Source organism: Semicossyphus pulcher, unplaced genomic scaffold, assembly GCF_022749685.1.
Source record: "Semicossyphus pulcher isolate SPU_LCO1_2020_fin unplaced genomic scaffold, fSemPul1.0.p SCAF_10, whole genome shotgun sequence".
NCBI classification, from domain to species: domain Eukaryota; kingdom Metazoa; phylum Chordata; class Actinopteri; order Labriformes; family Labridae; genus Semicossyphus; species Semicossyphus pulcher.
This window is the reverse complement of record NW_027211604.1, coordinates 19,732,289-19,746,955: the sequence shown is the minus strand read 5'-3', so window position 1 is coordinate 19,746,955 and position 14,667 is coordinate 19,732,289. Positions and strand designations below refer to the sequence as shown.

Genomic DNA, 14,667 nt, shown 5'->3' with positions numbered 1-14,667 from the left:
TAAATCATTCATTTCTTTAAACAGATGGTTTAAGATAAAGTAGTTATCACACTTTTGCTTAGGAGGTAATTTATCCTCAATAAACACTCACAGGTGTCTAAAGTCCTGTTGGACAGCGGCCCGGGAGCAACTTTTTATCTAATTCTTTTTCTTAAACGGGCTTGAAATTCATCAGGATTTATACAAACGCTTTTATTTTGTACATAATAACCCTTTTGAATAACTCCAGTTATATCTGGTTTGATAATCACAGTTTATTGCCATGACATTTTGGCATAGAGCCAACTGCTGTTTTAATGTCACGGCTGCAAAGATCAGCACAAGGTGACAGTGCAAGTTTTTGTGTTTTGCAGTATCGATGAATATAGTAAAACTGTCTAAAAACGTTGTGTATGTATAAACTCTTTGATGCTTTTCATTTAACAAAGGTCTGATTTTAATACCAATAACTTGTGAGTATAAAAAAATAAAGTAATGTTCAGTCACATGGTTTGTATTGGCCAATGAATATTATTCCAAACAGTATAACTGGAAAAGGTGTAATGTTACCACATTGTGCACACTGCCTCACATTGATTCAACATATTTTTCATAGAAATGAAGAAACTATATGACCCCAAAAGCATCACTTTTCCCTTTTCAGAATCTTTTGATGAAGTCCAGGGTGGTCTTTGCCCTTCCTTAGACGTTAAAGATGCCTGACGTAACAGCATTGCATGCTTTTTAAGGTTTATCAACATGCAATAATAATAATACGTTAATTTGCTCCTGTACATCTTTGTCACATGCCTCCCAAAATGTCAAAGTAGCACTGAATGAAAATGCTTGGTTCAGTAACCTCATACAACTCAGAGTAACAACAATAAAACATTTTAAAGATGAAAAAAAAACTTTTTAAGAGGGTTCATATTTTAATGACACATAGAGACTAATCAGAAAGGGAATTCGTTTTCATTCCATAAGTTTAAGAAAAATAAAAAAGATTAAACAACATTTTAATTTTTTTAACTTTTAATAATTTTTAAAAACTTTTTTACAATCTCAGCGTTCCCCCCCCCAAAAATTCTTGAATTAGCGAGCATGAACTGAGTACAAAAATAGTTTATTTAAAATGATAAAAAACCAAAACAGTTCTTGGCAATGGACGTTTTGGATCCCGCTGTGCATGTTTTAGACTTTATTTTCAGATTTCTCATTATTAACTTCAAGACATTGTTCCTTCTGTCTGTCTGTACTACGCATTAAGAAACTGCACATCAGATTTAGACTCATGTTGTATGGCTGGGTTGTTCCTTCCTCCATTTTCAACATATTTCCTTCTTTTAGGTCCGTTGCACAACCTGCAATCCAAAGAAAACACACGGTAAAATCGCTGATTAACAAAACAGTGAAACACAGATACAAGAAGATAAGATTTAGCTTTTATGGTGCTTAAGGTTTTTTATTTTGACAGGTGAAAAATAGGCATATATCTTTTTTTAGCTTGTCAAACAATTTTGACCATTTTCAAGGAGAGTTCAGATCTTTTGTTGGTTTAAAGCTCTGTAAATATGTCTCTTACCTCTATACCTCTTTCCATATAGATTACAAAAGCCTCTCATCTTTATCATTATGTGACAGAGTTGGTGTGTTTTTATTATCGTGCAGAGTGTTTTAAAACACTGAGGTTATGATAACCTCCGAACTATTACCTACAGTAACCTGAGAGAAATGTGCTTACCCCTGACATTCTTGCATCTGCTCCATCGTTTCTGGAAGATCTTGATTGAGGGTCTCGGGGAGGAAGAAATTCACCACAGAGGAGGCGATCGTGAGGCTCCCCATGAGAATATAAGGCAGAACCTTATTATAAGTACCTGCAAACAGCAAAGGGAGAAAATTCTTTATAGGAAAAATTACATGAACCTAAAACTTTTTTCTTCTTTGTACTGATACTGCACTTAACATCTACATACCTAAATAGATGACATAAGGAGCTGTGATACTGCCGATGCGTGCAGCAGAGGAGCACATTCCCATGCCGACGTTCCTGAGCACAGTGGGATAAATCTCAGCCGTGTAGATGTAGACGATGCTGAAGGCCATGGTGAAGCCAAACTTCCCGGTCATTTCCAGCGCCAGAGCAATAATCTGCAGAGCTGAGGAGGAGAGAAAAAGTGATGGTTATGGATGATTTCTATCTCATCTTGCGCAAAGTAAGGGGAAAAGATTGTCAAAAAAAGGAAAACATTTAGACACGTTTCGGCCGAGCAAGAAGAAAAATTCAGATTTGAAAAGAAAATAGATAGCAATACATTTAATAATGTTAAATAATGCTAAATGTAGGAAATAACAAATGTTTTAATTCAAATAAAATCCTATTATAAGAATATTAAAAAGTAATGCGGGAAGTTTTATACAACTTTTTCTGCCCAAGGCTTTCTGAACAATGCCGTCTTTCTGCAAAAGAAGATGAAAGCGATGGCACCGTTTCTTACTATAAACCTTCTTAAACCCGTTTCAGATAAATTCATTAATCACTGGATGTATTAATTAAAGAGTATGGCTTCTTTATCGTCGTCTTTATCATCATGTCACTAGTTTATAAATTAATATTGGGATGTCATTCAGGGGAAAGGGTGAAGTTATTGGGCTCACATGGCACTGGGTTAGTGTCATGTGTAGCTTCACAGCACAGGAGCATGTGTGTTAAAACATACAGTAGCTCGGTGATGTAAAGACTTTCCATCATTGCAAGTGTGACTTAACATAGCAGAGTATATCTTTGGTTGCCTGCAGAGGGAAACATGACTTACACTGTCATTTCTTACAGATATTATGTCCCTTTACTTGGAAAGGGTTAGTATATATTCATCATGTGTCTCCTGCTGTGGCTCACACTGTGTTATAACCTGAATGACCCTCAAGTCTTAAAAAAAAATGCAGAATCAGCAGCAGAAACTTTTGTGATGAAACAGCCTTAAATAAATGGTTGCATAGCTGAGGATTTTTGCATAATTTTTCAGCTTGCACAAGTGAAGCCAACCTAATAAAGCCAACTTATGACACTGTGATAAGCTTTAGTGTCTCAATAACACCTAGTTCTAACATAATCATCTCTTGTAAAAGACCGACCAGTCAAGAAATGACAAGAGAGAGAAGAAATAGATTTACGACTGGACTTTGCTGCAGAGTAAACTTTCATTCAGTACATTCAGTTCAATCCAGAGGCCTGAGTTTGATGCAATAGACCCGTTTAATAAGATTTGTAACATTTATATCAACTCTTGAAATGGTAAACAATCTATTCTTCTTAAGACAAAGAAAGAAATGGATTTTAACAAAAATCTCACTCTGTCTTTAACAGATATATGTATCACTCACTTTAAATTTTTGCCGTGGAAAATGTAAACAAAGGCAGCATGCAGTTAATCGCTTCGGCTGACACTTACCCCCCCCCCCCCCCGCTAACAGTTTCAGGCATTAAAAATAACTATATAGAAATAATCAATCTTGTCGCTGACGGTCTGGTTTGCTTTTGTAGCTCATATAGAGTCATCAGAATTAATTTCAGTCTGTTTCATAACCAGATAAAAACTCCTCACAGGAGCTCTACAAGCTTTAAGAGATGATCTGTAATGCTGCCATGTAAGTAAGAATCCTCATCCTTCATTGCTGTGGTGTCTGTGTCCTGTCCATAAGTATTATAGCTGCAAAATATCTTTTATCCTGTAATTTTACAAAAAAACATAACAAGAGGTCTTACTGTCAGGGATGAGCTGGATGAGAAGAAGAACTCCTCCTCCAATGACGAGGAACGACGACAGAAGAGCTCTTCTCGGACATTTCCTTAGCAGCAAAGTAGAAACAACATAGGCCGGGACCTCAGCAGCGGCTGATAGAAAACAGTTCATGAAGGGGTCGCCGCTCAGGTTGGAGGTGTTCAGGGACAATCCAAAGTACCCAATGTTTATTGCCATCCTGCAAAGTATAGAAAAATACAATTAAAGGCACATCGGCATTATTTGTCAAATGTTCTAGTGTTGTTTTAACACACATGGTTATATGCTTAACCTGCATTTATTATCAGAACGAGGAAGAAAACAACCACTCACCACAACAGGAGACACATCAGTGTGATGCATCTGATGTTCTTGGATTTCAGAATATCAAGCATGCTGTATGTCTTTCTCGGAGGCATCGCCTGGAGCTGAAACCAATGCAAACAAGAGGATTCATTCAGTTATGTTTTTCTGATTTACACAGAAAATGTCAGATATGTATTTGTATATTTTTTGCATTTGCCTTTATTGATAGGATAGTGGAAGGAGACAGGAAATGTGGGGAAGTGAGAGAGGGGACAACGTGCACCAAAGGGTCGGGGTTGGAGTCGAACCAGTGGCCCATGCAGCGAGGACTTTGCCTCTGTGTATGGGGCCCCTGCTCCACTGACTGAGCTGAACTAGCGCCCCGTATCTCAGATATTTTATGAACAAATGGAATTTGGGCTTTGCAGACTTAGGGCTTAAGGTTATGGTGCCATTTTCACGTTTTTTGACAAAACTGCTAAATTGCACACATGCAAGGGTAGGGTCTAGACCAGTGCTATGAGATAACTTCTATTAAGATTTGGTGCCATATTAATAAAAACTGATTGATTGAGGGATGTCAAGAAACAGGAATAATGTCGAGGGCTGTAACAATAAGAGGAAATATCTGAATATTTCAAAAGATCTTTAATTTCAAGAGTCACATTTTAAGATGCTGTTTTCAGCGTTTCCATGAATGAAACAATTCTCCACCAGAAGGCCAAAGAGGACTTTATAAATCAAATGTCATATATTGTTTATAAAAACTGGAGACTGTAATGTACCTAGGCGTAGAACAAAATGTAGCCAAATGGTGATATCTGTTTGAGGCACACAGTCCTCCCAGCACGTATCAGATACTTCGACAACTACTTGACCTTTTAAAAAAACACTGACATTGGTTAAAAACTAACTAAGCACTCATGCATAACATTGGTCTCCTCCTCGTTTGCCAGTTCCTGGGGGCATTGGGATCATCTTGCATTTTTAACCAACTTAGTGTATGTGGGTATGTTATTTGTCATGTAACAAGTGTGTCCATTCTATAAGGAAGATTGTTTGTAAGCATGTCTGCGTGCCGTCCAGTGGGCCGTCTCATGAGGCGTCCAGTGGGTGGTTGTGCTACTTCCGGCATATTTACCTTGAAGCATATTGCTGATAGGTTGGTTAATGTGCACTGTCCTAATTCAGTAAATAAATAAATGAAATGAAAAATAACTCACCTCAAACTCTTTAAAAATCACAGCTGGGGCTTCAACTTTATTTTTCCTTGCAGCATCTCTCACTATGGCCTCAGCCTCCTCCACTCGTCCCTGAGTGATCAGCCAGCGAGGAGACTCTGGGATGAACCTGTTCAACAACCAATTAAGGCTTACTGTGAAAGCTCACTGAACAGATTGTCATTTACCAAATCTGTTTAACCATTTGAGGTGTTATAGTCATACACTAAATATCAGTGAGTGTAATGTGAAACGTACCACCACAGTGGGATGTAGACCACAGAAGTTGCAGACAGAACGGCCAGCAGAGTCCTCCACTCTCTGATGGCGTATGCAATCCAGGGTAGAGTCATGTACCCAATGCAATAGAAGAGAAAGGCCCCAAGGGTGGTGAAGATCACTCGCATAGTTTTACTCAACACCTCCGTCCCTGTCCAGGATTACATAAAACACATGTTCAGTTCAGTAATTTATTTTTCTTTTTGTATCTATTAAAGCAGGCTACAAGAATTTCTACCAAACAAAGGATGCAGAGTATTTTACAATTCATACCTAATACAAAAGCAGAGATATAGAGGGAGATCTGGGAGGCTCCAACAAATAGGAACATGATGCAGAACATCCTCCATGAGTGAGAGAAGGACTGGAGTATGACAGCGACACACTGTGCTGCCAGAGAGATGAAGATGACCTTCTTCCTCCCAAACCTGAACGGTAAAAGAATTACACGTCATTGTTAGGGATCCACTCACAAAGCATGTTCAAAAATATGATGAGAGGAACATTTATGTGATCCCTGTTTCAAATTACATCCATATTTTGAGAACAACACAGCGGGGCATCGATCGTAAAATACAACCCAGAAGTTTTTATAGCCAAACTGAGGACTGTTCTTGACTTGCAGCCTGTTGAACTGAGTGTTGCCACCACTTGCTGAAGCTCAGACTGGAGGCTAAATGTCCAGTGAGGAGCTCGGCAGCACAGAACAGACAGAGCACCATTATGAAAAAGGACTTTAGACACTAAATATGTCTATTAACCTCTATTTAAGCGTAGATTAACTAAGTTAGCTGCTATGTCTCTTAGTGGGGTACTCGTACATTCCTGAGCTGCTCATGCAGATATAAGGGATTTGAACAGGCTCAAACTCAAGTTGACAGTCAGCACTTTACCCAATTGTATCAATATTTAATCCAGGGGGGTTGGCAGTACAGAGCAAAAGCAGTAACTTTTTCCAGGAAACTTATGCTGTATGTAACCATGTTGCATTTTTGTGGCATGTGCCCGCAAGGAGCTGGAAGCTGCAGGCAACTTTTTTCTTTTTGCATTAACTTGAAACTTCTTTTGCAACCAAGTTAATACAAAAGCCAACTGAAAGGCTGACAATATGTCACATGAGCTGTATGAGGTAGAAGTGTACATTTTGAAACACAGCTTATACATTTATCTTTGTAAGTTATATAGTTTCTTTGTGTAACGTTGACTTGGCACAGGCAAAAAAGGATCCACTAACTATAAGAACACAATGTCCTGTAGCCTGCAATTAGCATGTCTATATGTTCACCATGCTCCTTAAATGCATCTTTTTAATGTAGATTGTTTGAAATTAAGATGCTATGTCACTTCCTTATAAAACATGTTATATGCACTGTTTCATTTACAACACACTTTGCCCTTGACCTCTCCACTATCCTCTTTATCACCTGCCTTTAAATGGTCACAGCAACACAACTGTAGACCTGCTTTACCTTAAAATAGCAATATTTCATCAATTTAATTATGCAGCACAATGTAATCAACAGCTTTAATAACTGTGACACAATGATCAAAAGGCTCTAAGACCTCAGAGCCCTTCACCCCTTCTTACTCACTCAGTTTTCACAGCTGTGGAAGAGCTGAACAGATCAAACACACTGCTGTGCCCTGAGCCCCCTGCTTCTCTGCTGTCAGAGGTACAGAAGGCGAATGTCTGTCAGAGACAAACCCTTGTTGCAACCTCTGATTGCTCTTATACCTACTAGGATAAACAACAAACTACATCACCCAACAGTGGATTGTCTAATAAATAAAGCTATAATTAAAAAACTTACAAAACAGCGCAGCTACAGAGCCACTAATGAGTGTGGTTTTATAGTAATACTTTGTCTCTTCTCATAAATGATTAAGTTAAGAGGGCCCAAGAGTGGACATTGTAAACCACCCACCATCATTATTAGGCTACATAACCCCCCAAGAGTAAATTAAAGATCCTGCTTTGGTACATTTCTCCTGGCTTTCTGTCCTCCCAAAACCCTTTCATAAAGACGAGGCACAGAGGGAGACTTTGATCTCAGTGAACCCTCTCTTTCAGGACATCAAGTTCAACAGTAGATGGAGCTGTTGTCACTATAATGAGAACTTATAAGGCCCAAGCCTCCAGTAGCATAAACTATTGTGCGATATCCTTACTTAACTGATCCTTTACAAGATGCAAGCAGACTTTGAGTAACATTTTCCAAATATTAGAAACCCCTTAGATAATCTACCACTCCTACAGCATGTAGTAAAGGGCAATAACAGTCTCACTACACTAAATATTTAAGGTCTATGTTGGATTGAGACTCGACATGACTTAAGGGGGATTAAGGGGGGAAAAATAAGGATGAAATACCTGTCAGAAAGCTGGCCTGAGATCAGGGACCCGAGCAGGTATCCCACAAAGAGTGTCGAGGATGCAAAGGGAACTTTCCACTGGTTGTCACACACAAGGTCCCACTGTTAAAAGATTAAACACAGATTATAAACGAACAAACAAACAAATGCAGTTGTCCAAAACTACCAGAAAAAACATGCACATTCATATTAACCTCAGTGACTATGTTGGACTGGTAGATCTCTTTGCTGTACTCCCATCCATTCAAACATCCCTCCTGCTCCAGGTTCGTGAGGTTCACATCACTCCCAGGAACAAATCCTTCAGCGGACAGATTTCTCACCACATCCAGCTTGTATCTGCTGCACTGGCTCTGAACCTCCTCACCGTCCACTATCGTAAAAGGAATGATGGCATCCCTCCACTCCTCTGTCAAGTTAACGTCCGGAATGAGACAGTGGTGTTTCGGAGCGGCCCCCACAAACACAATGTAGAGTCCATTAAACCCGGTGGAGACAAAAACCGTGTTTAAGAGGAAGAATGTGGTCCAGAAGTAAGGACCGGTCTGCCCGAGGAATGCAGTGTCTTCATCATAGTCTCCCATTCTCTATAAAATATACCTCCCTGTTCAAGAGGGAGAAAAAATCCTGTGAAATTCTTCAGAGTTTGAGATCCCTCTTAAAGTCTTAAAGTACCAGAGGGGAAGGGTTGAGCTCTCTGTGGGGCAGAGTGAGCTGGTCCCTCTGTGGGACGCAGTTACAATTGAAAAACTTCACTTTCCAGTTCGATTAAAGCTCTGTTTAGGGGGGTAACTCCTCCCAGAGAGACTTACAGTAAGGCCACCACATGCAGCATCTCTTACTTTGTGACTATTTATCTGAGATGAGTGAATGAAACACTCTCACTCTCTGATTTGATTTCGTTTGCACAGAGAAAAACATGATCAAAAGCTTCAGAGTGGCCAATCTGACCTCCCAGCCCCCGCACGGCTGTGGTCAGTGTGGTACTTTCTCTAAACAACATTCCTCTCTTTTAAATACCCCAAAGAACTGCACGCGCCTGTACTCGAAATGTTTCTAAGAGGCATTAAGACTCCCAATGGACTATTTAAAGCCACACTGCAGAGACAAGCATGCCTTTATTAGAAATTAGCAGGAACTTAAGCTACTGTGTGTAAATGTTAAATGTAAATCTACTAACCCCTCGTTTTACTTTTATTACTTTACATTTTCTTTACTATTTGCAGCAATATTCATAAATATTTTCTTTTTTTTTTTTTATTTCTAAAATGTTTTTTAATTTTAATTTGCCTCTCTTGTCATCCTCATCTTTCATCATCCATCTGTCCTGTGAGGAACTTTCGGTTTGTGTTGATTTTGGCGACCCCTGTGGACAAAGCCGTACCTCTCATCTCTTTGCTGATTTTGTCCTGTTCACACTTAAAGGAGAAAGCCACTGTTAGTCAAAGCTGGTGTTCTCTGTAATCAATAGGAGTAATGATATTGGAAATTGGCGCCATAGCTGTGGAGAAAGTTGTACAAACAGCTCATGGGTTCACCCATTCTACATTCCTACAACACCCAGCATGCATTGCTCCCCTCCGCCTGAAAGGAACGGCCCAGCGAGAGACGATGGAGTGAAATACTACAGTTTTCACTGCAGGCAGTGGCTCAGAGCAGTACAGAATCCGAAATACGACGAGAATATTTCGGTGGATTGTCTAAAAAATCTTCGGGTCTGCAGTCTACATTTCGAACCTGACTATTTTGAACGAGACATGACATTGGAGGCGGGCGTCCTAGATTGAGCAAGTGTACTTCAGCAAGTTCCCTGGCTTCTCCAATGGGCACTGGAAAACCTCCGCCAGACTACGTAAAACGCGGCATCTGGCGGAGGTTTTCCAGGGCCCATTGGAGAAGGGAATAGTGTCCTCCAAAGGCACAAACCAAATCGCATTTTTTCCTACCATAATGGCATTAGCTCCCCATAATAGCTTGATAGGACTGAGGTTGAAAATTGATGACTTGGCCCTTTAAGTGGTGGTATTAATAAAGAATCTCACCCTGCTTTCTTTAACTGTCAGATGTATCACTCATTTTAAATTTTTGCTCTGGAAAATGTAAATAAAGGCAGCGTGCAGTTAATCTCTTCCTCTGACACCTACCCCCCCACCAGCACTTTCAGGCATTTAAAATAACTATACAGAAATAATCAATCTTGTCGCTGATGGTCTGGTTTGCTTTTGTAGCTCATATTAAGGTATCAGAATTAATTTCAGTCTGTTTCATAACCAGTGAAAAACTCCTCACAGGAGCTTTAATATCCTGTTTTGGTGTTTATATTCAAAGCACATTCTAGCCTGTAACATTGTGCTGTATAAAAGGTGCTGTAAAAATAAAGTTATAATTATTATCTTTCAGATAACTGCTAAAAAGGCCTAATAACAAAAAAGAAACATTCGTTTTAGAGTCACATTTGTTTGATTAAATTTTTTCAGTCTAAGATTAGTGTATGTACTGATGCATATTTCTTGAATAGGTTTTGGTCTACAGCTCAATGCAGACGCCCCTACTCAGGCCAAACACTGACACAAAAAACTGTCAGCACTCACATGAACGACATCTCATGGAGATAATCGTGAACGTTTCATCTGAGCAAAAGGATGCAAATGTGAATTCTGCATTTGCATGGCTGTGGTGTTTTGTTCCCCCACACAATACATGACAAGATCAGCCCACAGTCCTCTGTGGCCTTCATCACTGAGGACAACAGCTAACTGCTTTCACATGAAACTCCGTTTGAGGAGGCTCACATGCTGCTGGAGATTTAATATCGGAGTAAGTGAGTTACTTTATATAAAAGCTGGTTGCTTCTAAGTGGATAATAAGCTTAAATCATTTATTCTAACCATGTTATGATAATCAGGTGAAAACCTAATAGCAGTTTGCCTCTAAACCAAGCAAAGGTTGGATTTCTCCTTGCACAAAATAAGCATGCATCTTGCTCAATAGCACTCGAGTTCTTAGGAGCCTGTACTTTATTTTTTACGCATATCGGCATTGGCCTTTTTTTTTTTTTTTTTTTTTTTATCCGACGGCCGATAAGAGTGCAGAGTGCTCACACACACGGCGGAGAGGAGAAAAAGTTCATTTCTTTGCAAATTTTATTTGACTTTGTTTTATTTACTTAATAAAACTTCAGGAAGTTATTTATTTATTTATTCAAATTTTCAGTGAACTTTATAAGAGATGCTGCTGACCCTGGGAACTCCCTGCGCTTTTTGTTTGTTTGTTTAATAAACATATGCTTAAAGGCATTTAAACAAAGTTAAGTGTTGGAGTTTGTATTATTCAAAATTTTGACGCCAATATTTTCACTTTTACCGCAAATGAATATTGGCTCCAAATATCGGTTATCGGCCTCCTTGACTACTAATAATCGGTATCGGTATCGGTATCGGCCTTGAAAAAACCATATCGGTCTATCTCTAGCGACAACAACGCATAGAAAGAGCCTTCTAGTGTATTCATCGCTATACACTCACCGGCCATTACATTAGTTACACATGAAAAATCTAATGTAATCCAATACAGCGGCTCAGCCATAAGATTTGCTTTCATGTTTCCTGTAATGTACAGGCTTTTTTCTAAGCTGTCATAGAGGTGTTAATTCAATGATATTTCAGCATCAAGGTCATAATTGGTGGTGGGGCTGCATACTTAGAGGTGTTTCTAATACTCTGGCCCCCTCATGTATGTGAACAGGGAGGACAAAAAATTAGAAACACATCTCAATATAATTTAGTTTAGTGCAACACCACCTTTAACTATGGCCTCAGTAACAAACATCATTGAATTTACACACTTCCGACATCATCAACACAATAAAAGTCAACAAAAACTAAACTTCATAAAAGCAGAATCCACGGCAGAGCTGTTGTATTGAGCCGTATTAGATTGTACAGGTGTACCTAATGAAGTGGCCGGTGAGTATACATCACACACACAACTAACGTTACAAGTCGAAAAAGGACGTAAAAGATTTATCAAGACAAAAGATACAAGAGAAGTAAACTTAACAGAAGAGAAGAGGTGACAAAGAGAACTGGTAGCAACATGGATGAGAATGAAGTAGCCAACGATGCCAACGTTGCTGAACAGATTTAGAGAAGCAAGACATTCCCCGTCCAACGGATGTACACATTGGAGCAAAGTTAATGTTCATAATTTTTTTTTATTAATTTATTTGACGTTGGAATGATTTAAGTTGAACAGTTTCCCAAATATAATGTGAGGTTTAGTACATTTGAGAGCCGTTTTCACTTTTACTTCAGTAAAGAAGTTGAATCAGTACTTCGTCTTATAGCCTACCAGTCTTTTTAAACAAGTGTCTGTTCTTCTTCATGATTAAAAACATTTGCTACCTCTGCAGGTCAATACATATTTATCAAACCTTCATGCTAATTTATTGCAGGAAGAATATTTGAACCTGTACACGACATATAAGATGCATTTTACAAATTGTGCAGGTAATGTCCGGGAAAAAAAACCAGGATTACACACTTGATTCTCATAATCAATCAGTCCCAATACACTGATTTTACAGGCTCTGTACACATATTTTATATGCTCAGGTGGTGTATTAGAGTACTATTTTTATCTGTATCTGTTTATGTAACACTTACAGTAAGTATACATATAACCTTATTTTCATTATGTAATATCTCTGACGGTGTGTTTCCCCTCAACTGCCTGTTTAATTTCCTCTGTAAATAATGTAGGAGACAGTCCATCCCTCAGCCTGTATAATCATTAACATTTAGCTTTCACTGCATGTAAAAAAAACCTCCATCAGCAGCCTGACAGTAAAAAGAGCCGGGTTTACGCAGTTTTTAACGGCTTCAAACAATGTGAGTGTCAGAGTGACTTCCCTGCATGTGACATGTAAGAAGAGGACATAAAAGCCATCAGCACATGGCACAGGAGGGTTGTTGTTTTCTGTTTGATGTGGGAGGAGTTTGGTACCTAAGACTGTTTTATTTTTTTTGTCTTTTACAGTGAATTCAACGTGTAAAGCCATTTTTATTTTAATTTGAGATATTGATGAAGAAAAGAGTCATTAACCTCTTTGTAGGCACACTTTATCTTCTTCACTATGAAATCAAATTAAACTGCAACTAAAGAGATAAACTGAAAAGACTGTTACATATGAGACTTAAGAAATAATTAATCCGAATAGCTTATCCTATCCCAGCAGTTATTTGGTGAGAGGTCTGGTACACCCTGGACTGATCCCCAGTCAATCACAGGGCTGACACACAGAGACAGACAACCTTTCACGCTCACAGTCACACCTACGGGCAATTACAAATTAACTTAATATGTCTTTGGACTGTGGGAGGAAGCCGGAGTACCCAGAGGGAACCCATGCATGCGCGGGGAAAACATGCAAACTCCTCACGGAAAGTCTCACTCCATGCAAACTGGGGTTTGAACTAGGAACCTTCTAGCAGTGAGATGGCAGTAGTAACCACTGCACCACCGTGCAGCCTAATCCAAACCATCTTGCAGATTTGCTCTAAGACAAAGTGTTTGAATTAGAAGATCTTTGAATGTATTAGTTATTGAAAACTATTATACAGTCTGATGACAGTCTATTTGACAGTGTGATGCTATATGAAGCTAATTAACAGAAACAACTATGAAGCAATTTTCTTGAAAATTACTGATCTTTAATTTTGAGATCACAACGGCCTAATGTTGAGAAACTCACTACGGTTAAAGTTCTATAGAGCAACATTCCTTTATGGATGTTGGACTGACGGTGGAAAAATTGAGTAAAATTACTAAAATACATTATCAGGTTGTCTTAAAGGATTGATAACATATCAGTATATTAAATACGATGCCGCCGGCAGCAGTTGGTCAGTGAAGCTTAGTTCACAGATTTAAAAACAGGGATTAGCTCGTCTGACAGAAACCACGTTTTTGTCGGGAGCAGTAGCTTCTTGGAGGCTTGCCTGGCCAACTGCTCAAAGCCAAGAAATAGTTCATACATAAACAGTGAGTTGATGCTTTAAACCTTTGGTTTGGTTTAAGGATAAACACTAGGGTTGTGTTAATGAGTGAGCTTTAGAGATGCTGGTATGTGCAATATGTTACTGTTTGACTGAGCTGTGGGCAACCTGTTTCCCCTTTTGTGTCCAGTCATCATGCTAAGCTAAGCTAACCGACTGTTGACTGTGGCATCAACCTGATTTGCCTCACAGACCTCAGAGTGGTGTCCACTTTCTAATCTACTGTGCGTGAAAAAGTGCATCTGAGTATTCTCCCAAACGGTTGGAAAATCCCCTTAATGTGTAATTTACTGTGTCGTGTGTTAAGGAAATTAGGAAGAACAGGGTTAAGCCCTTTTCTGTTGAGTTAGAGATGAACTGGACAGCCCAACAAGGAATTCAGCTATGTTCTGGGAATGGAGATGGGAGACCTTTATGGAGTTGTAACAAAGGAAGAAACAGTGTTTCTAGTCTGACCTTGGACCAAAGATCATTTTTGTCAGTTATCAATGCGGAGATAAACGGGTACAGAGTGCATGAGTCTTGTGAGGGAAGTTACAAACGAGGAAATGCTGAAAATCACGAGTTTCTGATAGTGTAGGGGGGGAGAGACCATGTCTGTCTCACTCTCTCCCCCTGACATGCAGTCATGGACTTTCCCAAGTAATTAGACTTTTGATGCTTCCACTTTGA

General features: G+C 39.1%; 1 protein-coding gene across 1 annotated transcript; it reads right to left on the bottom strand.

The window, feature by feature from the left end:
• Positions 1-1,226: 1,226 nt before the first annotated feature.
• On the bottom strand, positions 1,227-8,523 carry slc22a5 (solute carrier family 22 member 5). Its single transcript, XM_069670667.1, has 10 exons — positions 8,134-8,523; positions 7,938-8,041; positions 5,840-5,994; positions 5,546-5,717; positions 5,291-5,417; positions 4,095-4,189; positions 3,746-3,960; positions 1,956-2,138; positions 1,721-1,856; positions 1,227-1,340 (listed from the first exon to the last, which is right to left on the bottom strand). The coding sequence occupies exons 1-10, from the start codon at positions 8,521-8,523 to the stop codon at positions 1,235-1,237; spliced, it is 1,683 nt and encodes a 560-aa protein (XP_069526768.1). The 3' UTR covers positions 1,227-1,234.
• Positions 8,524-14,667: the final 6,144 nt, after the last annotated feature.

Bases quoted from the DNA above. Each gene is read 5' to 3' on its own strand.
- slc22a5 (XM_069670667.1), bottom strand. From the start codon at position 8,523: ATGGGAGACTATGATGAAGACACTGCATTCCTCGGGCAGACCGGTCCT. The intron at 3,961-4,094 runs GTGAGTGGTTGT...TATACTTTGCAG, and splicing joins CTGATGTGTCTCCTGTTGTG to GATGGCAATAAACATTGGGT. The intron at 2,139-3,745 runs GTAAGACCTCTT...TCTCCTCCTCAG, and splicing joins CATCCAGCTCATCCCTGACA to CTCTGCAGATTATTGCTCTG.